General features: G+C 32.5%; 1 protein-coding gene across 3 annotated transcripts; it reads left to right on the forward strand.

Annotated features, from left to right (window-relative positions):
* Positions 1–272: 272 nt before the first annotated feature.
* On the forward strand, positions 273–23,561 carry LOC127706974 (synembryn-A-like). Of its 3 annotated transcripts, none has more exons than XM_052211716.1 (15): positions 273–443; positions 2,546–2,593; positions 2,937–3,165; positions 5,798–5,867; positions 8,113–8,241; positions 11,543–11,723; positions 12,191–12,285; positions 14,519–14,690; positions 15,225–15,295; positions 15,361–15,388; positions 17,275–17,339; positions 17,596–17,678; positions 18,422–18,569; positions 19,378–19,497; positions 21,387–23,561. In XM_052211716.1, the coding sequence occupies exons 1-15, from the start codon at positions 357–359 to the stop codon at positions 21,508–21,510; spliced, it is 1,650 nt and encodes a 549-aa protein (XP_052067676.1). In that variant the 5' UTR covers positions 273–356; the 3' UTR covers positions 21,511–23,561. The 3 variants fall into 3 exon arrangements, with proteins under 3 accessions (XP_052067676.1, XP_052067674.1, XP_052067673.1); XM_052211714.1 differs by lacking the exon at positions 15,361–15,388 and adding an exon at positions 15,426–15,453; XM_052211713.1 differs by lacking the exon at positions 15,361–15,388 and having other exon boundaries at positions 15,225–15,323.

The following is a 23,561-nucleotide window of genomic DNA, read 5'->3' on the forward strand; positions in this document are numbered from 1 at the left end:
ATTACTTATCCATTGATGCTCCTTAATATAACATCAAACACACAGCCTTTAATTCACCTTTGTACCTCTTTATTGTTCTCATAACAATCTTACGCTTTCGTAATTACAATCATTGACTATTATCAAGGAGTATAACGTTACATTTTAGCCGACGCACTATTAGGTTAAACAAAGTTGATAATGATATGTTTCGATATCGATCATTACCCGTTGGTTCCGTATGGGATAATAGCTGTATGTGCACGCACTTATTTATGACTGCAGAATACTATTTGAAATCGCATAAAATGATGAAGCTGAAGATGTCACTGAATATCTTGAACAAACATATTATTTAGCAAAATTCTGTTATCAAAATGAATATTGACGACAGGTGCTTGCGTATTTTAAACAGTGGGTCTGACAAAGAAGCATGTAGCGTGCTACTTGATCTTACCACAAAGGTATGAACTGTACTCTGTGTAAGAATGGAAATGAGTCTATAATTTCAAAACATACATTTTTTTTTCATTACTTGGAACAGCATTCCCTATCAAGGTCCTATTATTGGCCGAGTACCACTTAACTTAAGAAATTCACATTTTCCCTCAGATAATCTCTTTAAAGAAGCATGTTTGGAAATACACTTTTTACATATAAAGTCAGAACATTTTATAACCATATTCATGGACGGTCTGTCAATCCTATACTTTATATAAAAAAGAGGGTTATTGCTGTACATATTTCAACATGATGTATTAAGATTTAGAGGACCAGTTAGTGTCACCTAAACATATGAATTTCAGACGCTAACTTGTACCTGACCAATAATAAACAAAAACCAACAAGAAGCTGCAGTTGTAAAGGACATCATACATACAGGCCTATTACAGCTAGTGACAAAAGATAGTGAGAGATAATCCTTCTTTGCAGATGAAATTTAAAAAAAAAATTGCCAACCTACCAATTCTATTTTTTCAGCAGGTGACAGTAAAACCACATAAATTTTTGGGGTCTGATAATAGCAGTATACATGTACGTTGTACGCATTGCATCCTTTATTGTTAAAAATACCTGGTGACAATAACTGGTGACTGGTTCTCAACCAGTTCAGCAAGAAAGAAAATACTTATGAAAAACACAAAAAACAATAAAATACAACTACACAGTAATGACAGTGCATGATCATATCTTACAACATGTTTTCAGGAACAACACATCAGCAATATATATGCAATAAAGCTAACTCCACCAAAGGCCTCCAAAATTAAACCTTAATATCAGTTCAAACTCCATCAAAGAGCAGGCACTTAGATCTAAGGGCTATTAATATTGTAGACAACGTAAAAATTGTTGTACATAAAAAATGAGAAAATCTCCGCTCCCTTTCTGAAGAGACATAGCTGAAGAGAATCCCTTTACATGTATGCATGGTTTAGGTATGGCCAATTTCCTAAATACTATTTTCACTTAATTGATCAATCAAGAATTAAATTTCCATAATTAAGAAGAAATATACAAATGAAAGAAAATCATGATTGTTATGCCCCCGTCGTCATCGGAGGGAGCATTAAGTGTTACCCTTGTCCTTGCGTACATGTACGTCTGTACATACGTCCCAAAATTGGTTTCCATTCTCTAACTTTAGTTTGCCTCAACCAAATGTTATGAAACTTATACACAATGTTTATCACCACAAACTATGCAGATTAAGTTCGAATTTGGGTGGCTTCACTTTTACCGTTCTCGAGTTTTGCCCCTTTATAACATTATATGCAAGCTGGGGCATCATCTGTGATCCATGGACACATTCTCCATTTATTTTTCAAAGGAGTAGGGTCAAGAAGGGTCAATATTGACACTAAAATTCTGTGAAATTTAACTTCAAAAGACAATAATAAAAGAAAACATTGAATGTTGAAAAGGTAAAAAATTCTGATAAATACAAAATCAACCAGCTTTAACATTTAAGTTATAATGTCATTTAGACGTCATATTTGTGCACTCTTAGGCAGAAAATCACAATTTTGACTAATTTTCTACCTAAATTTTAATAATTTTTGCTGTAAACAACATCACCACATGCATGCACCACCATAATGTGCTAGAATGTGTATTTGACCCATATAATTTGTTAAAAAAAAAAAAAAATTATTTGGTCAAAGGGTGTGGTCAATGGTTTTTAGAAAGAAATAGACCTTACCAATGCATAAAAACAGGGAATCTGGATAAAAACTTGTAAGTTATCATAATTTGAAGCTGTCAGCATTGTTAAAACGAACAATCTAGTTAATCTAAATTTTCATATGTAAGATCATAAATTTAGGTTTTTACATATAAATCATTGATTATACATAAACACTGAAAGTTTGATTTTCAAGGCCAAATTAAGGCCTTCATGACTCTACCCCTTTGTGATTCTAACATTGGTTTTACACTCAGAGGTTGATTCTTGACCAGGTCAAATATCCAATTCTTGAATATCTTGAAGGGAAATTATTGAAATAAATAATCAAGGACACTTTGAACTTTGCTTTATTGTAAATTATATCTTTGATATTTTCAGCATGCACAGACATTCAGTTTTCCAGATTTGAAATTAGAGGCTAAACAGGTATATTAAATTTTCTTACTCTGAAGAGCTGATAGCAATAAAACCTGAAATTTTGTAAACATGACATTGCTTTGGGGTTTGTTAATTATAAGTACCTGTTGGGATTGGTATTGTTAGTATACATTGTACATGTACCATATCCCTTTTCTTTTATTTAAATGAAAATCAGTTGTTTTTAGCCAACTTAAGTGACACATGCTGACATGATTATCAATGAATGCAGATATTTTTAATTTGTAACATTATGCAATTTATGATACTTCAACTTTTTTGACAGTCAGATGAAGAGTTTAAACTTAGATATTTTAACATTTTTAATTATTATTTAAATATTCAATTGTAGGAATTTATTGCTAGTTTACAGAAGAGACTTGAAAATGAACAGTCATCAACACAATGTCATATCCTGGCATTACAGATGTTGCGATTGTTTAGTCGGGAGAAAGACAAGCTGGTTAATATGACCACAGAATACTCTCTTGGTTTAATTATGAAAATGGCTGGACTTAAACATTATGCTGAACAAACCAATCCAGAATGTGTAACCATCCAAGATGGTGGTAACCAGGATGGTAAGAAAATATTAAAATTTGAAGAAAAATGAATGCAAACATGTATGTTGTGTTGTAAGTGAAAATCCACACTGTCATGACTGTTTGGTTATCAGTATAAATCACATGGTCATGACTGTTTTTAGTTAATTATCAGTTAACATCACATGTTCATGACTGTTTTTGAATGGTTATCAGTAAAAATCACATCGAAATAACTGTTTTTGGTTAATTATCAGTTAACATCACATGGTCATGACTTTTTTGATTGGTTATCAGAAAAAATCACATGGTCATGACTGTTTTTAATTGGTTATCAGTAAAAAAACACATAGTCATGAACACCATCATGACTGTTTTTGTTTGGTTATCAGTAAAAATCATGTTGTCATGTCTGTTATTGATGATTATTAGTGAAAATCACATCGCCATGACTGTTATTGGTTGGTTAATAGTAAAAATCTCACTGTCATTACGGGTTTTGGTTGGTTATCATGAAAAATCACATCTTCAAGACTGTTTTTGGTTGGTTATCTTCTTAAATTACACCATCATGACTGCTTTTGTTGATTATCAATTACAATCACATCCTCATGACTGGTTTTGGTTTGTTATTTCTTAAAATTACATTGTCATGATTTTTTGTTTATTATCAGTAAAAATCACATCTTTATGACTGTTTTTGGTTGGTTATCAATAAAAATCACATCTTTATGACTGTTTTTGGTTGGTTATCAGTAAAAATCACATCTTTATGACTGTTGTTTTGTTGGTTATCTGTAACAATCACAGTCTGGTTTTTCTGGATATTTTGGGAAAAAGGGCTCTGTGCCAAGGATCCAGAAATTTTTCCAGACAATTTCGGTCATTTTGAGATGTTTGAAAAGTTGGTGCCCCTTTTCAAATTGTCAACATCGACTTGACTATATTCATAGCATCAACGAACATGACGAACTTGTATTGCTGTTTCATTATCGCATTTACTAAGTAAATGTCTTACCATTACCATGATGGACAGTTTAGGGAAGGCGACAGTCTAAAATTGAAATGATTTTAATGACTCAAAATGGTTAATTTCTCAGACATTGCTTACGTTTCTTTTGATTTGACAAAATTAAAACCGGAAGTTTGCGATATTTTAAAGTACGAATAATTCTGGATTCATTTCCGGGATTTGTTTTGTTTATCAAATTGACAGGAAATCACCGGCTTTTTATAGCTTTTTTATTTTATTACCTTTAAAAGTGTTTGAATATAACAGATAATAGTTGCACTCGTTTAATTTAGCATGAAATCAATTTGCATTTTACGATTAAATATTAAATTTGCTGAAGACAATTTCACGCATGCGTATTACATAGTAAATAAAGTACATGTGTTACTCATGAAAAAATACTTTTTCTACGTAAATTTAGATTTAATTTTTAAATCAGAATTGATGACTGTCTTTGATGAAAAGTAAATAAATAATGAATACACTTGTCAGGGAACTTTAATGTTATAAAGATATTATTCTGAGCTTGTGATCACTGTCAGGTGTGAATTAAAACCACAGGTAAAAAGTGATTACCGATCATTAGCCAATGTTTCCCGGAGGCATTGATATAGATATTAGGAGGGCCCACAGGATTATCAAACTACTGTAGTGGCAGTTTTATTACAGGAAAGGGATTATAAACAAAAACAAGTGATCACAAGTGCAAAATGGCGATTAAGAAATCCGATTTCAAACATTGAGTCAAAGAAATGACCGAAATTACTTCTGTAAAAAAATAAAATTTGTCCTAAATCCCCATTACTCGTTTAGGACAAATAGTTTTATCTTAGGACATGACTGGCAAATATGACCGTTTCCGGACCCTTGCTCTGTGCAGTTTTGGAAACTGGGAAAACAACAAATATACCAGATTTCAGTTTTAGTGCATCATTTATACATGCAGTTGCTGCATAAGTTTGAGTGCTTGTTTTAAATCAAAGCATCATAGGAGCTGTGATCCAGCTATTTATGTAGCTAGTCCCGACATTTTTTCTGATCTCATTTTTAATATTTTTCAGTTTTTATTCTATTGCCCAAAGATGGAGAATTTCTCAATATTGATGCTTTTTCTTTTAATGTTTTAATTTTAGAAAGTACCTACAAGTTTAAACATTTTACAATTGAAATCCCATGATAAGGATTTACTGCCTTTTTCACTTTCGAAGTGACGAGCGTTGTTTCGGTAAGGATAACTCTGGATTTATTTACGATTGAAACTTTGAGATTGTTTTGGAATAATGTAGGGGTTTTGCCATTGGGAATAATGCTAGAAAAATCCATGAAAATCACATCATCATGAATGTTTTTGGTTGATTGTCTATTTAGTTCATAAAACGTCTTCAAACATGTAAAAATCAATGACTGGATATAGAAATTATTTATGTATTTTCAGGTAATCAAAGTTTCCACTCAACACTTTCCATGATAGCATACTTTCAAAATATGAACTCATTATCTGTTAGCTTTACAAAAAAGTTTTACAAAAAACATGAAAAAGTAACCAAAACTAGAAATAAAATGCCATTACGTGGCTTTAAATATAATTCATGGTTTCTGACTCTTTAAACAATTGAAGTGGCACAAATGAAATATATATTTGAATTCTGTTTTTTGCAGTGGTAGTTGAGGCCCAGAAATGTTTGTGCAATTTAATATTCAACAGTACACAAGCCCAGAGAATTTGTAGGTATGTATGAGATGGTAGTTAAATAACTTGGCCATGAAAAATGTGCACATCAAAAGTTTTGCAGTGTTTTAGGTTGTACTTTGTAAATACAGCTGTTTCACAAACCACGCCTCTTTTTGGGAGATATATAATACAAGAACACACCCGCAAAATCACAGGCATTTAGAGCGTGGTTGAAAGTATGTAAACTGTTGTAGGATGAATTTTTGTAAAAGATTTTATGACTGGAGAATTTCAGGAAAGGTATCAAAAGTCATATATATAGGTATTTGGTGACAGGACAATTTTTTTTTTAGCCCTCTACCTTTTTTCCAAAATCCGTAATTTTTTTGTTTTATGTTTTTCTGTATACTATGAACATACATATACCATAAATAAAGTGTATTTGCTATTTACTATCAATTCCAAGTTTATTATCGTCACTATCCACGGCGTTCACTGATATATTACATAGAGACTCTCTATATAGCCGTGGATAGTAAACTTGGAATTGATAGTAAATAGCAAATACACTTTATTTATTGTACATGTATGATCATAGTATACAGAAAAACGCGAAAATAATGTCCTGTCCCCAAGTACTTAGGGAGCTACCATTTGATTTTATGGGGAGGGGGGGTGTGCTCGGATGAAATTTAAAAAAAAATAGGCAGGACAGGAGTTTTGAGTAAAAAAAGGCAGGATGAGTCATTTGCAAAAACAAAAAGTCAGGACGACAATTTAGGTAAAAAAAAAGTCAGGATAAACTAAAAAAAAAAGGCAGGACCGAATAGAGTGGAAAATAAAAAGGCAGGACAGAGATTACAGCTAAAAAAAATGCAGGACAAAATTTTTCATCCTAGCCCCCCATACAAATCAAATGGTAGCCCCCTTATGAAAATTATGTGTAATTTTAAAACAGTTCTAAACAGAAGTCTTGTCTATGACTTAAAAGTCCGTCCGATGATGGAAACAATATCCGGAAGCCTTTATTTTCGTTTTTCTCACAAAATAAGCCAAACTGAATAATCATAAGCGAGGATGATAAATGCGACTATGCATGGTACCTATAGGACACAGATGCATGATGATTAATTCATTGTGGAAGGAAGAGAAGCGACATACAAAATGAGGTCTTCTCATTTAGTAATATAGATTCATAGATATTTTGTTTTGTTTACCTACTGATTCCCAGATATGATCTCTATGTTTCATCTCATGGAGACCCAACTTGGGAATTTTCCCAGTATAAATACACATGAATAGGGGCCAAATTGAATTTTGAGAAAGACCCAAAGTGAAGGGAGGGGTAGTACAGAATTTTAGTATAAGTTTAAACTCTTAGAAGTTCGAGGCATATAAATGCTGAAAATATGCTGCACAGCCCTATGTTTTGACCTTTGTAAAAAATAGAAGTGCATAGTGATATGAACTTTCCTTTCTAGGATATAATTTTTTTACAAAACTTCATAGTAGAAGTGGCACAGTTTTAGCCATAGAAGGAGTTCCAATGAAAATTACATTGTCTATATTTACAGAAGTGCAACCTTTAGGATTAAAGACATCAATTTGAAAGCATAAATTGAAATATAGTCAAGCATGTGAGAAAATTTTGTGATGATACAATGTTTGATATTATTTACTCATTAATGAAAAATATTAGATATATGACAAAAAATAAATTAAATCATTTACAGCATTTTCATCAATGTTAACTCCTTGTTCCCGAATAGAAATTGAAAACTGCTACAGTGACATTCTATTAAGATGACAAAATGTTAGTTTCTTGACTAAAACACTATTTCCTTTTATGTTTATAATTGGTATAGTACTCCTGACTTATTTGCTTGTCATGTGATCCTAAAGATATTGTAGGTAAGTTTCTTCCCACGTTAGGTTCACAATCTAACTTGAGATCTTCATTTTCTCTTATTTATATTTCACATTTCTCTCATTTGATAATCATAATTTGTCATATTGATTAAAATCTCGTAATCTGATATTCACACATGTTTTGTCAGTTTGAAAAATCCCAAATAGATCTGGTTTATAGTACCGAGCATATCCACATCTCACTTGTAAAAGAGAGGTGAAAGATATCAAAGGGACATTCAAACTCATAAGTCAAAATAAACTGCAAATGTCATGGCAAAAAAAGAAAAAGACAAGAAAGCCTTGGAAGTATAAATTATCTAGTTTTGATATGATCTACCATGTGATTTGTTATGAAGAATTTACATATAATACTATATATATTTACTTGCAGTAAAAATGGTTGTGTGGAAGGAACGATACAGAGGTTAAAAACCTACAAAGATCCAGCATTAAAGTTTGAAATTAAGTTTTTTGATATGAGGATGTTATTTTTATTGACAGCATTATGTTCTGATACCAGGTAAGTGAATCTTTTACACAGTGATTATTGTGGTGTTACCTATTTACACATTGCCCCCAAAGAGACACACATTGTCATTATATTTTGGAACACGTCACAAAGTTGTCTCCATAAAGACACATTTTGTTTATAATTTTTGGAAAGTTGTACCAAGTAAGATTTTTATACGACCGCAAAAAAATTTTGTGGTCGTATATTGGTATGACGTTGGCGTCGTCGTCGTCGTCGTCGTCGTCTGGCGTCGTCGTCGTCGTCCGGCGTCGTCGTCCGAATACATATTGGTTTTCGCACTCTAACTTTAGTTTAAGTGAATGGATCTTTTTGAAATTTGACCATAAGGTTAAATACCACAAAAGGAAGGTTGGGATTGATTTTGGGGGTTATGGTACCAACAGTTAAGGAATTAGGGGCCAAAAAGGGGCCAAAAATGAGCATTTTCTAGTTTCCAGACAATAACTGTGGAACGGTGTATGGATCTCTCTGAAATTATACTACAAGTTTCCATACCACAAAGGGATGGTTAGGATTTGCTTTGGGGGGTTATGGCTCAAACCGTTTAGGAATTAGGGGCAAAAAAGGGGGAAAAACAAGGTTGTCCTGGTTAATGGACAAATACTTTAGTACAAAACATAATTTAAAGCAGTGTAAGGGAGATAAATCAAATACATCATTGAAATTATCTCCCTTACACTGCTTTTAAATTATGTATAAAGTAATGGTTAATGAACAATAAAGATAATCTAAAACAGTGTAAGGGAGGTAATCCAAATACAACGTTTTGGTTACTTCCCTTACACTGCTTTTAAATTATGTTTAAAGAAATGCATATTTATAAAGGAAGACCAGTAAAAATCTGCAAATGTTTTCATCTTTTTTTTTTACAAAAAAATCCATATGAAAGATTTGACACTATATTTTTATTAATTCTATTATAAAATAGATTAAGTTAGCACTATGGTAAATTTAAATGGGTAATTATGGTTGCCAACTCCATTGGAAATTTGAATTGAGATTATGACCATATCTTGAGGGAAAGAATTTTTTTGGGGGAAAAAGGGGGGGGGATAAAAAGAAATTGTGGGGGGCCAATTTTTTCTCATTTCAGATTTCAGAAATTAAAAAGAATTATTCTTCAAATATTATTTTTTTTTCAAATTTCAAATATTGAAAAATTTCAAGAAGTAATCTTTAATTGCACAGTATGGCGCATTAGATTTGTAAAATCTTTGATCACATTTATTTATTTGTTATGCCGAATCTAACAGTGTATTTAGATTTTTAATTTTGGGTCCAGTTTTCAAATTGGTCTACATTAATGTCCAAAGGGTCCAAAATTAAACTTTGTTTGATTTTAGCAAAAATTGAATATATGAGGTTCTTTGATATGCTGAATCTAAACATGTATTTAGATTTTTGATTTTTGGCCCAGTTTTCAAGTTGGTCCAAATTGGGGTCCAAAATTAAACTTTGTTTGATTTCAACAAAAATTGAATATATGGGGTTCTTTGATATGCTGAATCTAACCATGTATTTAGATTTTTTATTTGTGGACCCCGTTATCTAATTGGTTCATATTGAGGTCAAAAGGGTCCAAAATTAAACTTTGTTTGATTTCATCTTAAATTGAATTATTGGGGTTCTTTGATATTCCAAATCTAACCGTGTATTTAGGTTTTTAATTTTGGGTCCTGTTTTTTAAATTGGTCTACATTGAGGTCCAAAGGGTCCAAAATTAAACTTAGTTTGATTTTGACAAAAATTGAATTCTTGGGGTTCTTTGATTTGCTGAATCTAAACATGTGTTTAGATTTTTGATTATGGGCCCAGTTTTCAAGTTGGTCCAAGATAGGGTCCAGTATTTAAACTTTGTTTGATTTCAACAAAAATTGAATATATGGGGTTCTTTGATATGCTGAATCTAAACATGTATTTAGATTTTTGATTATGGGCCCAGTTTTCAAGTTGGTCCAAATTGGGGTCCAAAATTAAACTTTGTTTGATTTCAACAAAAATTGAATATATGAGGTTCTTTGATATGCTGAATCTAACCATGTATTTAGATTTTTTATTTGTAGGCCCTGCTATCAAATTGGTTCATATTGAGGTCAAAAGGGTCCAAAATTAAACTTTGTTTGATTTCATCAAAAATTGAATTATTGGGGTTCTTTGATATTCCAAATCTAACCGTGTACTTAGATTTTTAATTTTAAGTCCCGTTTTTTAAAATGGTCTACATTAAGGTCCAAAGGGTCCAAAATTAAACTTAGTTTGATTTTGACAAAAATTGAATTCTTGGGGTTCTTTGATATGCTGAATCTAAACATGTGTTTAGATTTTTGATTATGGGCCCAGTTTTCAAGTTTGTCCAAGTTGGGGTCCAAAATTAAACTTTGTTTGATTTTAACAAAAATTGAATATATGGGGTTCTTTGATATGCTGAATCTAACCATGTATTTTGATTTTGGACATTGGACCATAATAGGTAAATTAAAAAAATTCAAGTTCTTAGACCACATTCTTTCTGTGTCAGAAACCTATGCTGTGTCAAATATTTAATAACAATCCAAATTCAGAGCTGTATCAAGCTTGAATGTTGTGTCCATACTTGCCCCAACTGTTCAGGGTTAGACCTCTGCGGTCGTATCAAGCTGCGCCCCAGCGAAGCATTTTATTATTATGCTGTTTTTGTATTGAATTACTCTGTTTGATACATTATAGGTAACAGAAGTACCAATACAACAGTAGACTTGCAAAAAATTCAGTTTTTATACCCTACCTAGGAGCATTATGTTTTTCGGTCTGCGCGTCCGTTTGTTCGTCCGTCTGTCCTGCTTCAGGTTAAAATTTTTGGTCATGGTAGTTTTTGATGAAGTTGAAGTCCAATCAACTTTAAACTTAGTACACATGTTCCCTATGATATGACTTTCTAATTTTAATGCCATATTAGAGTTTTGACCCCAATTTCACGATCCACTGAACATAGAAAATGATAGTGCGAGTGGGCAGGTTTAAATTTTTGGTCAAGGTAGTTTTTGATGAAGTTGAAGTCCAATCAACTTGAAACTTAGTACACATGTTCCCTATGATATGATCTTTCTAATTTTAATGCCAAATTAGAGTTTTGACCCCAATTTCACGGTCCACTGAACATAGAAAATGATAGTGCGAGTGGGGCATCTGTGTACTATGGACTAATTCTTGTTAATTTCTTATTTGTTTTACAAAAACAAAGTTTTTTTGAATGGTTATCTTTCTATTTGCAGAAAAGTTTTACTAAAAATTTATTGTTTTATGTTCATAGACCAAAGATTCGTTATGAGTTACATGGCTTTACCTACTTAATGGAAGTTGTAGATCTGACGTTACGAGATGCAGAGAGTAGAAATACAGGCTTGGTAGACCAAGAAGTAGACCTGATCTGTGAAATCCTTAAAATCTTGTTTAATTTAACTGTAACAGTGGATAAAAACACATTGGATGAGGTATTATAATAATTACTTTTTTTATTCATTTGATTCGCACCGTTATAATAATAAGATTTTAGACTAGTACCTAGTAGCAAACCAAACCTTGTCAAATAAAAAGTACTTTTCATATTCGTCAATCAGCTTTTCTTCATGATATACCCCAGTATACTTTGTATGGTTATATAAGTAGTTTCAAACCATGAAGTCGACAATCAACTCATCCAAAAAAAAAACACATAAAAAATTAATTAATGTACAATTAGATTTCTCTTTGAATGTAAAACAATTGACGTTTTCTGAGGTCCTTCAGTTACACAGTCCGAAGATATGTCACTAGCCAGAGTTGACCAGTAGAAATCGTTTTGGTGAGTTGAAAAAAGTCACATGAAAATTGGGTAAGGATGGAAAAAATTCAAGTACTGTATAGATTATAATGTCTACCTAATAATAGTTCTTAGAATATTAAATAACTTGTATTCCAGGAAGAAGAAGCACATTTTATGAGACTTGTCAGTGTGTTGAGAGATTTGTTGATGGTTAAAACGTTATCTAAAGATAGACAAGAGGAATTAACCAGGTGAGTAAATCTGAGGTGTTGTATCATGTCACTGATAAATACTGACAAAAATGACTGCATTACCGTATAGCGGGTTATTTTCGTGGGGTGTTTATTTTTGCTAATTTTGGCGGTTAAATGAAAGTCGTGAAAATGAAGTCATTGCAATAAACTGGTTCTTAAGGAAAATAACCCTTTATGTAGCGTCTATAGTGGTCAATATCTAAATGATTGTATGAACTATAATAAATAATTGTCTGAGGCTATATACAAAGTACACTACAACGTTACAGTTAGGACTGGAAAGGCAATGACTATTTATCATGACTGTTTAAACAGGTTAATATACTCTTGATGTTTTACATTAATAAAACTGAAATAAAAATGAGAATGGAAATGTGGAATGTGTCCAACAGAAAACAACCCGACCACAGAGCAGAAAACAGCCCAAGGCCACCAATGGGTCTTCAACACAGCGAGAAAATCCCGCACCCAGAGGGCGGCTTCAGTTGGCCCCTAAACAAAAATGTGTACTAGTTCAGTGAAAATGGACGTCACACTAAACTCCGAAACATATAAGTGAACTTAAATTGAAAAAACATACAAAACTAACAAAGGCCAGAGGCTCCTGACTTGGGACAGGCACAAAAATGAGGAGGGGGTTAAATATGTTTTGTGAGATCTCAACCCTCCCCCTATACCTCTAGCCAATGTAGAATAAACAAACATACGCACAGTAAAACTCAGTTTAAAAGAAGTCCGAGTCTGTAGTCTAATAGGTAACAGAAGAAACTAAGCAAAATGACAATGAAACATAAAATAACAAAGGACTACTAGCAGTTACTGACATGCCAGCTCCAGACCTCAATTAAACTGATTGAAAGATTATGCCTTTATCATTTGAAAATCAAGAACAATCCCTCTCGTTAGGGTTTAGTATCCTACCATTATAAAATATATAGTATCCTACCATTATAAAATATATGAGAAGAACATAACCCATATCATGCCAACAACTGGTTTTAGAATAAATGTGTTTATTTCCGATGCAAAGACCCTATGAGTGAATAAATATTAATTCCAAAATATGCCATCTTTAATGACCTGACAACAGTATCGTAACTATATCCCTTCTGAATAAGTCTGTTTAAAGGTTTGGTTAGCTTTTGAGGTGAATGTCGACATTTTTGTGCTTTGTATAGAATATTACCATAAAAGATTGGATGTGAAATACCTGAATGTATAAGATGTCTGCATGTTGATTTATATTTACGAATGATGTCCTTGTACCGATGATAAAATTTAGTAATTGTTTTGACTAGTTTGTGATATCGAAAACCCTGGTGTAATAATATTCAGTAATACAGAGATTTCTTTCGTTAAAATCAAATAATTTTTTACAAAAAAGAGCGAATCAAACAAGTTGAGATAAATAAACACCACAAGATGGTGGCAAGGGAACATCACCATCTGAAAATGGATAATTAACAATAGGAAAAATCATCTTTTATCGTTAATTTTGGTATTAAGCTTCCTGTTAAAGATATAAGATATCAAGATCCAGGAAAGGGCAGTGTTCATTGTTAGCATTAGCTTTATTTAAAGTCAGTTCAGCAGGATAAATCTCTTTAGTGTACATACTGAAGTCGTCATTATTGAGAGCCAATATATCTAAAATTTTTGTATCAGATGTTGTTTCGATGGGTCTTTGCTGATTTTAGTCATAAATTGTAACTCATAACAATACAGAAACAGGTCTGCAATAAGTGGTGCACAGTTAGTCCCCATTGGAATTCCGATAACTTGACGATATACTGAATCTCCATAGCAAACAAAAATGTTATCTTATAAAATTTCAAGAGCATTTATCGTATCAAAGCAGGTCCAATTGACATAGTTCTTTTGTTTGTTGTTACTAAAAAATGACCTACTTCCAACAAACAGACTGACTTCTACATTGACATGTGATCATTGATTTACGTAATACCTCGCACTTCAGCGTTACCACCTTCACACTTCGATGTAGATATAACAAGATAGCATCACAATCCCACCATCACACTTCAGCGTCAAACCATCGCACCTCAGCGTGACCATTGCAGTTCGGAGTACCATCGCAGTTAGACTCCTACATATATATGTATGAGATATCAGAATGCAAGTTCTTTTTACTGCATTACTATCACAGTCACATTATTTCCATTGATAAAAACTCACAATAAATAACAGTTTATTGTTTTTTATTTGTTTCCAGCCACACAGTTAACCTGTTAACCAATATACCTAGAGACTGTTATGAGGAGTTATTAATTCCCCTGAATGAGATGGATATAGAGGGCATGGAAAACAAGGAAGTAGAATATGATGGTAGAAATATGGAAGCAATAATACTTTTATTAAATTTTCTATTCAGTAGACTTGATAGGGTAAGTATATGTTGAAAATTTTTAAATAACATCTTTCACTTGTGAAAAAATCAACTTGTTTTGGATTAGAATAGAGAATTAATAAGACAAGTATCTGCCTAAGAAAATCCATTTGCAGAATTCTCAATGCAAGAACGTTCCTGAAAATATGCGTTCATAAAATTGAAATCGACAGTTTTATATTTACTAAGAAATGCTGGTATATCTCAGATTATCTATATATAAAAATAAGATCTGGTATGATTGCCCATGAGTCATCTCTCCACCAGAGACCAAATGACATGAAAGTTAGCAAAAATGTAAACAACATCGTAACTGTAGATCAGTTTTATACATGAATATGGCCTTCAAGAATGAGCAAAACCAATACAGCATAGCAAGCTATAAAAGGCCCTGAAGCGACAAATGTAAAACACTTCAAATGAGAAACGCCTGATTCATGTATAAAGCTGATCTACAGTTACGATGTTGTTTACATTTTTTACTTCTGTACACAGTTAATGGCAATTAAATTAATTCTTTTATTTTTTTCAGCCTTATAAATCACTCAAGGAGAGTCTTACTCCAATACTTCATTGCTTATGTGAAATGTGTCGTGCAAACAGGTCAATCAGAAAATTCTGTAGAGCTAGGGTAGGTACTGTTTATGTGAAATGTGTTGTTCAAACAGATCAATCAGAAAATTCTGTAGAGCTAGGGTAGGTATTGTTTATATGAAATGTGTCGTGCAAACAGATCAATCAGAAAATTCTGTAGAGCTAGGGTAGGTATTGTTTATATGAAAAGATAACCTGTAAAACTGGTCAGACAACTTGAGGGCTAAAATTTTCTTGTGTCATGTTAACAAACTTTTTATGCCCCCGCTGTAGCAGAGGGGGCATTAAGCTTTACTCTTGTCCGTCTGTATGTACGTACATACGTCCCAAAATTGGAGTTATGCCCCTTTACAAATGGAAAAGTTTCTGAATTTTTCGTTTCTGTTCTCTTTCTTTAGTTTGCCTCAACCAAATGTTATGAAACTTATACACAATGCTTATTACCACAAAATAGAGATCAAGTTAGAATCTTGGTGACGTCACTTATACTGTTCTAGAGTTATGCCCTTTACAAATGGAAAAATTCCTTAATTTTTTGTTTCCGTTCTCTAACTTTAGTTTGCCTCAACCAAATGTTATTAAACTTATACACAATGCTTATTACCACAAAACACAGGTCAAATTTGAATTTTGGTGACGTTACTTCAACTGTTCCAGAGTTATGCCCCTTTACAAATTGAAAAATTGCTGAATTTTTTCGTTTCCATTCTCTAACTTAAGTTTGCTTCAACTAAATGTTATGAAACTTATACACAATGCTTATAACCACAAAATAGAGATCAAGTTACTTAGAATCTTGGTGACGTCACTTATACTGTTCTAGAGTTATGCCCTTTACAAATGGAAAAATTCCTTAATTTTTCGTTTCCATTCTCTAACTTTAGTTTGCCTCAACCAAATGTTATGAAACTTATACACAATGCTTATTACCACAAAACACAAATCAAGATTGAATTTTGGTGGTGTCATTTTTACCGCTCTAGAGTTATGCCCCTTTAAATTTTGACCGTTCTAGAGTTATGCCCCTTTACAAATGGAAAAATTCCTGAAATATTTGTTACTGTTCTCTAACTTTAGTTTGCCTCAACCTAATGTTATGAAACTTATGCACAATGCTTATTAGCACAAAACTCAGATCAAGTACAAATTTGGGTAGCGTCACTTTTACAGTTCTTGAGGTATATCCCTTTATAACGTTAGATGCAAGCGGGGGCATCATCTGTGTCCCATGGACACATTCCCCATTTATTTTTTTTAATACTATAGGTCTAGGTAATGTATGCACTGTTGTACAAGTGGACATTTCAAAGTGTATAGGGCTTAAATAAATGCATAAAACTTCATTTTTACACTGAATGCTTATAACATTTTTTCAAATTAGAGCAATTTTTAACGTATTATTCAGTTTTTAGATAACGAGAAATCAACACCAATTTAAGTGGAGTAGTTATAACTGACCTTAATTCTGCACTGGATGTCCAAATGTTATTGACAGGATAAGTGCTTTGGTCTGTTTAGTCAAATGTTTTTTTGTTGTTGTGATAAAAGAAATGTTCTGGAAAATATTTTACATACTGTTATGGCAACAACCACAAAATTCTTGTGAAGTATACATGAAAATAATGTATAAAGAAAAAGTGTATGGATCAAAGTTACTTCACACATTTCTAGAAATGGATTAGAAATTCACCATTGAAATAAATCAAGGTCAATAGAGTAGGTATAATTCAGTAATATTTACAAGAAACTTTTTGGAGCAACAAATGCAGGAAAAACAGGAAAAACAAAACAACTGTTGATTAATCCTACAACCAAACATTGACATCAGACATACATTTTGCAACTTAGATAGTTATATATATAGGTCAGTATTTGTCACAATTCAGATATTTAAGATGATGATAGTTTTTAGCATCAGTCACATTGTTTTAAAATTTGTGTCATAAAGATCCTGTGACTTCAGCATAATGATGTTTTTATTATTTCAGGTGTTACCTCCCTTGAAGGATGAAGTAAAGAAGTTACCAGAAGAAGGAGAGTCTTTTAGAAACAGGTTTGTTATAGGGACTTATATTTTATATAACAACGAGCAGTTAAATAGAACTATTTTTCCCTCCAAATTCTGTATTACAAACCTACATGTATGAACCATACATAAGATAATAATAATTAAAAACCCATAACACCAAGATAGGGTTTACAGACAGTAATCATAAAAACCTTCAACACTAGATGAGGTTTATAGTCAGTAATTGTAAAATACCATAACACCAATATGAGGTGTAATTGTAAAATCTTATTACTTTCAGGTTGTGTAAATTATTAACTTCACCAATAACAGAAGTAAAAGATTTGGTTGCAGATTTTCTGTTTGTTATGTGCAAAGAAAGTGGTAAGATAAACAACAGTTATTTCCTTGTAAAAAAGTAGTTGTATAATGTGTATAACTAAACATTTCTCAACTCAAAAGAAGTAAAATATTTAATAGTAGAGATGATGTAGCCTAACCAATTGTTGAATCAGTTTCTTAAATAATCTTTTATTCTCAATTTCTTAAAAACTTGTGTTCTTTTTCTGTGACTCTGGTGTGGTCACCTTCATGTTGTCCTTCCTTCATAATGACAAAGCGAGAAGAAATTTGATGCCATGAACTTAACCAAAACTAAGAACAGGAAAGCACTAATTTTTTATTGAAAAAAAGTAAACAGTAGTTCAGGGAAGATATATGGGAAAATGAAATGTATGTTATGACTGGTCTTTAGAGATGAAATAGTGCTTATGGCTGTTCCATTAAAACATACATTGCACACAGGGAAGGCACTTTGCAAACAGAGTGAACACCCATAGAAGCGTTTTTAAAGTCCTGCATACATTTAAACCCGTACAACACAATATTTCATACCCACCCATAGTTGAAAATTTAAGTTGCCTTCCCTGGGTCACATGTATGTTTTTATGGAACAGCCCTTTAATCATTTGTAAATGGCTATAACCGGGATTTTCAAGAAAAATGAACACAAACTTAAAATCTTTATACCATTTGATTTTGACAACTTTTTTGTGTTCAGAAAAATATAATTATTTTAACCATTTTAAATGATATTGAGTTGAAGGTTGATATATTTTGCATTGTAGTTCAGCGTATGGTAAAGTATACTGGGTATGGTAACTGTGCAGGACTGTTAGCTAACAGAGGTTTATTACTGGGTGGTAAATCTGATGGGAATTACTCCAGTAATTCTGATGACTCAGAAACAGAGGAATATTCACATCTGAAAGAAAGGTAGTTATGTCTAACCTTGAAGAAATGTTTGTCCCTTGAAGGTCATACAGTGACCTTTAGTTGCTAACTTGTACATCCTTTAGTTACTGGTATTTTTTATTATGATAGATAAATGTTGCGGAAGAGAAATTTTATTATATCCCTTTCTCCTTTTCTCATATCTTTTCCTTTTATGTGGATCTTATTGTACAATAATGTAAAAAGACATAATAACTTTTAATTGATATATTTCCCCCTCACCCTAATTGTCCAGGCCAAATGAGCACAGAACAAGAAAAAAGATCACAGCTATGAGTGGAAAAAACAAAAGAGAATTAAGGGGAAAAATAATTAAAAATAAAATTACAAATTACATGTGAGAAGAAGTATCACCTGTGTTAGTTTAAAAATACATTAATACAATAGTAATTAAAGGGGGATTGTTAAAAGGCTAATTTTGATATTATTTGTGTATTAGACATTACAAGAACTTTGATCTTGACACTTGTTATCATAAATATTTTCTTCGCATCTGAATGAACTCTAAAGAGCTGTCGCAATTAATTAGTGCTATTTATCTATGGCCATAAAGTTGCCACTGTAGAATACTTAAAGTTTCTGATTATTTCAACATGTTTAACATTCAAAGATAAAGACACATTTAATGTATATTCTGTTCAGTTTTAGGGTAGTTGCTTGATGTGAAAAGTTGGTTACATGTTTGCAATATATAGTTACTGTATATGAACTCGATGTTGTCTTTTTAATTAATATTGAGTTTTAACAGGGACATAAAGATATACAAATTGCATGATTGATCTTATTTCAGTGTCAATCCTGTAACAGGGAGATATGAAACAGAGAAATCAAATCCATTCGAAGGGATGTCTGATGAACAGAAAGAATATGAAGCAATGAAACTAGTCAATGCCATGGACAAACTGCAAAGGTATTTTATATATAAAATTTATTGTCAGACTCTAAGGTAAGTGTTTTTTAATTTGTTTGTTTAAAGCAAAACAAACTTATTACTCAGGTTTCTTTTCCTTAAATTATTTGTCTTAACAACATTTCCAAATCAGCTGCTATTGGCTTTTTTAGCTCACCTGGCCTAAAGGGCCAAGTGAGCTTTTCTCATCACTTGTCGTCCGTCGTCGTCCGTCGTCGTTAACTTTTACAAAAATCTTCTCCTCTGAAACTACTGGGCCAAATTTGACCAAACTTGGCCACAATCATCATTGGGGTATCTAGTTTAAAAAATGTTAGTTTCAACCAACCAAGATGGCCGCCATGGCTAAAAATAGAACATAGGGGTAAAATGTAGATTTTGGCTTATATCTCTGAAACCAAAGCATTTAGAGCAAATCTGACATGGTGTAAAATTGTTTATCAGGTCAAGATCTATCTGCCCTGAAATTTTCAGATGAATCTGACAACCCGTTGTTGGGTTGCTGCCCCTGAATTGGTAATTTTAAGGAAATTTTGCCGTTTTTGGTTATTATCTTGAATATTATTATAGATAGAGATAAACTGTAAACAGCAATAATGTTCAGCAAGTAAGATCTACAAATAAGTCAACTTGACCAAAATGGTTAGTTGACCCCTTAAGGAGTTATTGCCCTTTATAATCAATTTTTAACCATTTTTCGTAAATTTTTGTAATCTTTTACAAAAATCTTATCCTCTGAAACTACTGAGACAAATTTAACCAAACTTGTCCACAATCATCATTAGGGTATCTAGTTTAAAAAATGTGTCCGATGACCCCGCCCGCGAACCAAGATGGCTGACATGGCTAAAAAATAGTACATAGGGTAAAATGCAGTTTTTGGCTCATATCTCTGAAACCAAAGCATTTAGAGCAAATCTGATGAGGATGAAATTGTTCATTAGGTCAAGATCTATCTGCCCTGAAATTTTCAGACCAATCAGGCAACACTTTGTTGGGTTGCTGCCCCTGAATTGGTAATTTTAAGAAAATTTGGCAGGTTTTGGTTAATTTCTTGAATATTATTATAGATAGAGTTAACTGTAAACAGCAATAATGTACAGAAAAGCTTATTATCTGCATTATATCCTTTCATTTTATCTGCATTAGTGAAGGCGGAAGCAGGTCTAGTAACCGCTCGACTCTGTGTCAACAAAATTTTCTTGGCTTCTATGTAATGGGAATGATTTAATATTTGGTCTGCAGCTTTATAATGTTAAGTTGTTGTGAGTAAGAAATTTTTACATCTGCCATGTAGCCACTTCCTGTTTGCCCATAGTTTGAAATTTTACAACACTCATTGTACAAGGCTTCAGTGAAAGGGAATGATCAGTTATGCTCCAGTACAATGTATACATGTTACCTCAATCAATCGTATGCATTTGTCTTGTTTATTTGAGTGTTGATATCGTCCAGTTGAGTGCAATCATGACAGATAGTTTACATAGGGGGATCTAGGGGGGGCCCTGGGGGGCCGGGCCTCCCCTTTTGTGGGAAAAATTTAGTTGATTATATAGGGAATCACTGAAGCATGACTGAAGCGGTTGAAAGATTTACTATTCAAGATCTTATTTGTTTTTCAGAGATCATATAACCAGTACAGTGTGGTATATCCTTTATGACACAAGATAATTTTCATATTGATTCCAGATAATTTACCAATGGAGGAGACTGTATCTTTGTTTTTTCAGCAGCCATTTTATCCAGTCCAGTGTGGTGAGCCCAAGATGATTGTTGATGATTTACAAATTGTATCTTTATATTTCAGAGGTGGAATTGAATTATCCAGCCTAGTGTAGTGGGTCCATTATGATTCCAGATCATTTACAAATTGTATCTTTATATTTCAGAGGTGGAATTATCCAGCCTAGTGTGGTGGGTCCAGATGGACGCCCTCAACCAGTAGAACACATATTGGAACTAACAGAGAATATGAACATAGAGGACCAAACTGAGGGGACGAGTGAGGACTGATGTCAGTAAAGTTTTCTCATACAGGACAAAAGAGAGGAGACCAGTGAAAACTGACATCAGTAGAGTATTTAGACAATAATAAATGTGATCCACAATAGTAACCCTGTCTGTGTAAAAACCAGAGGTGTACAGAATGGAAATATTACTGTTGTTTCCATTATATAATTTTCAAGCATTGTAAAATCAACTTAAAAAAAAATGTGTAGATTGCAGCACATTTAGACAGGTTAATCTACAGGTTTTTAAGTTTGTTGTATGAAAGATGTGTCAGATTCAATATCGATGGTGTTTCTTGTTGTTTACATATATAATTCTGTACTAATGCTTTTAATTCTATGCAGCTCAGCAAAAATTCATATTCTCTCTGCAATCTTACATGATTGTTTCAAATAATGACAACAGAATTGAATGCATGATTTATCAAACTCCTGAGAACTTATTTTGGAGATGACTTTATATAGGTACACTTTACAGTGATTTTGTTCCTTAAACATGATTTTCTTCAGACTTGTAAAACTTTTGAAAGCAGTTCAAATACTTATTCTTGAAAATCAAATTTCATCAACACAATACATAAAAAAAGGATAACAGGAATTGCTAAAATTGTTGGTTAGTACAACAGACCACAAACATCCTACTCATCCAGAAAAAGATGTACCAACAACACAGGGTCCAGATAGCCTCACTTGATACAGGCATGACATTTAGTGGGGTCAAACCAGTTTTATGTGTACACAAACCTCTCCCTTTGCCTGTTTAATATAGTTATTTGTAGTGTAGTTGACCCAACCTTAAAACACATGATTCCCCAAAATATTCCTTATTTGGTCATTTGTTTTACCATTTAAAAAAAAACCTTGCTGTTGATTTTTCATACTAAAATATGATAATGCATAATACATAATACTAAGAGACAAACTGAAGCAAACACTGTAGTCTTTGTTTCTTCATGACTGAAAAGATCCTTTTTCAGTCCATCATGTTTCATCTTTTAAAATATGATGATTTGCAATGGTTTGTTACTTCCACACTAGACCTTATCGCTCTTTGGGAATCTGCAACACTTGAACTATTGATGTCATACAACAATCACTTTTCTTTTGTGGCATCAGACATTTTCTTTTGTTATGTCAAAATTTTATTGGAACTTCTGTGATGTATAGCAATGGCGGACAAACAGCAATAAGGTGTATTATGACAAAAAGAGATTCTAATATTTTAGCTATGAAAAAAATGAAAGTTAATGTAATAGCTCTACACAGATAAAGTTTGATCAATAGAATTTCAGCTGTATACAAAGGAAAGTTATTTGTTAAAATACATTTTTTATCTGTATACAATAAATATTTCAACTGTACACAAATGTATTGAGTATTCTGTTGACATGTACATTTTTAGCTGTATACAGACAGAGATCTCATTATTTAGCTTTGGGATATTAATTGTTGTGGCCTTTTCATAATGGAACTAGCTTTAAGATTCTGCAACTCATCACAAAAAAATCTTACGATAAAAAATACACGTGATATGTATTGAGCATTGTCAGATCCTTGCAAGAGAAACATGATATGTATTGAGCATTGTCAGATCCTTGCACGAGAAACATGGTCACATGATCTATATTGAGCTTTGTCATATCCTTGCAAGAGAAACATGGTCACATGATCTATATTGAGCTTTGTCAGATCCTTGCAAGAGAAACATGGTCACATGATCTATATTGAGCTTTGTCAGATCCTTGCAAGAGAAACATGGTCACATGATCTATATTGAGCTTTGTCAGATCCTTGCAAGACAAACATGGTCACATGATATGTATTGAACATTGTCAGATCCTTGCAAGAGAAACATGGTCACATGATATGTATTGAGCATTGTCGGATCCTTGCTTGAGAAAAATAGACTGTCACATGATCTTGTTTCATTCAATCAATCTTAATCTTGTGATTGTTCACATTCATATCTTTTTGTTGTTGCTTTTATTTATGTTTATCTCTTACAATGTAAATAATATATTTATAACTTAATGTATTAAATATTGTACAAAAATC

This window comes from Mytilus californianus, unplaced genomic scaffold, assembly GCF_021869535.1.
Source record: "Mytilus californianus isolate M0D057914Y unplaced genomic scaffold, xbMytCali1.0.p SCAF_6, whole genome shotgun sequence".
Classification (NCBI taxonomy): Eukaryota; Metazoa; Mollusca; class Bivalvia; order Mytilida; family Mytilidae; genus Mytilus; species Mytilus californianus.

Excerpts from the sequence above, each read along its gene's own strand:
- LOC127706974 (XM_052211713.1), top strand. The coding sequence starts at position 357 with ATGAATATTGACGACAGGTGCTTGCGTATTTTAAACAGTGGGTCTGAC. Across the intron at positions 2,594-2,936 it reads TGAAATTAGAGGCTAAACAG|GAATTTATTGCTAGTTTACA; the intron begins GTATATTAAATT and ends ATTCAATTGTAG. Across the intron at positions 15,324-17,274 it reads GAAAATTCTGTAGAGCTAGG|GTGTTACCTCCCTTGAAGGA; the intron begins GTAGGTACTGTT and ends TTATTATTTCAG.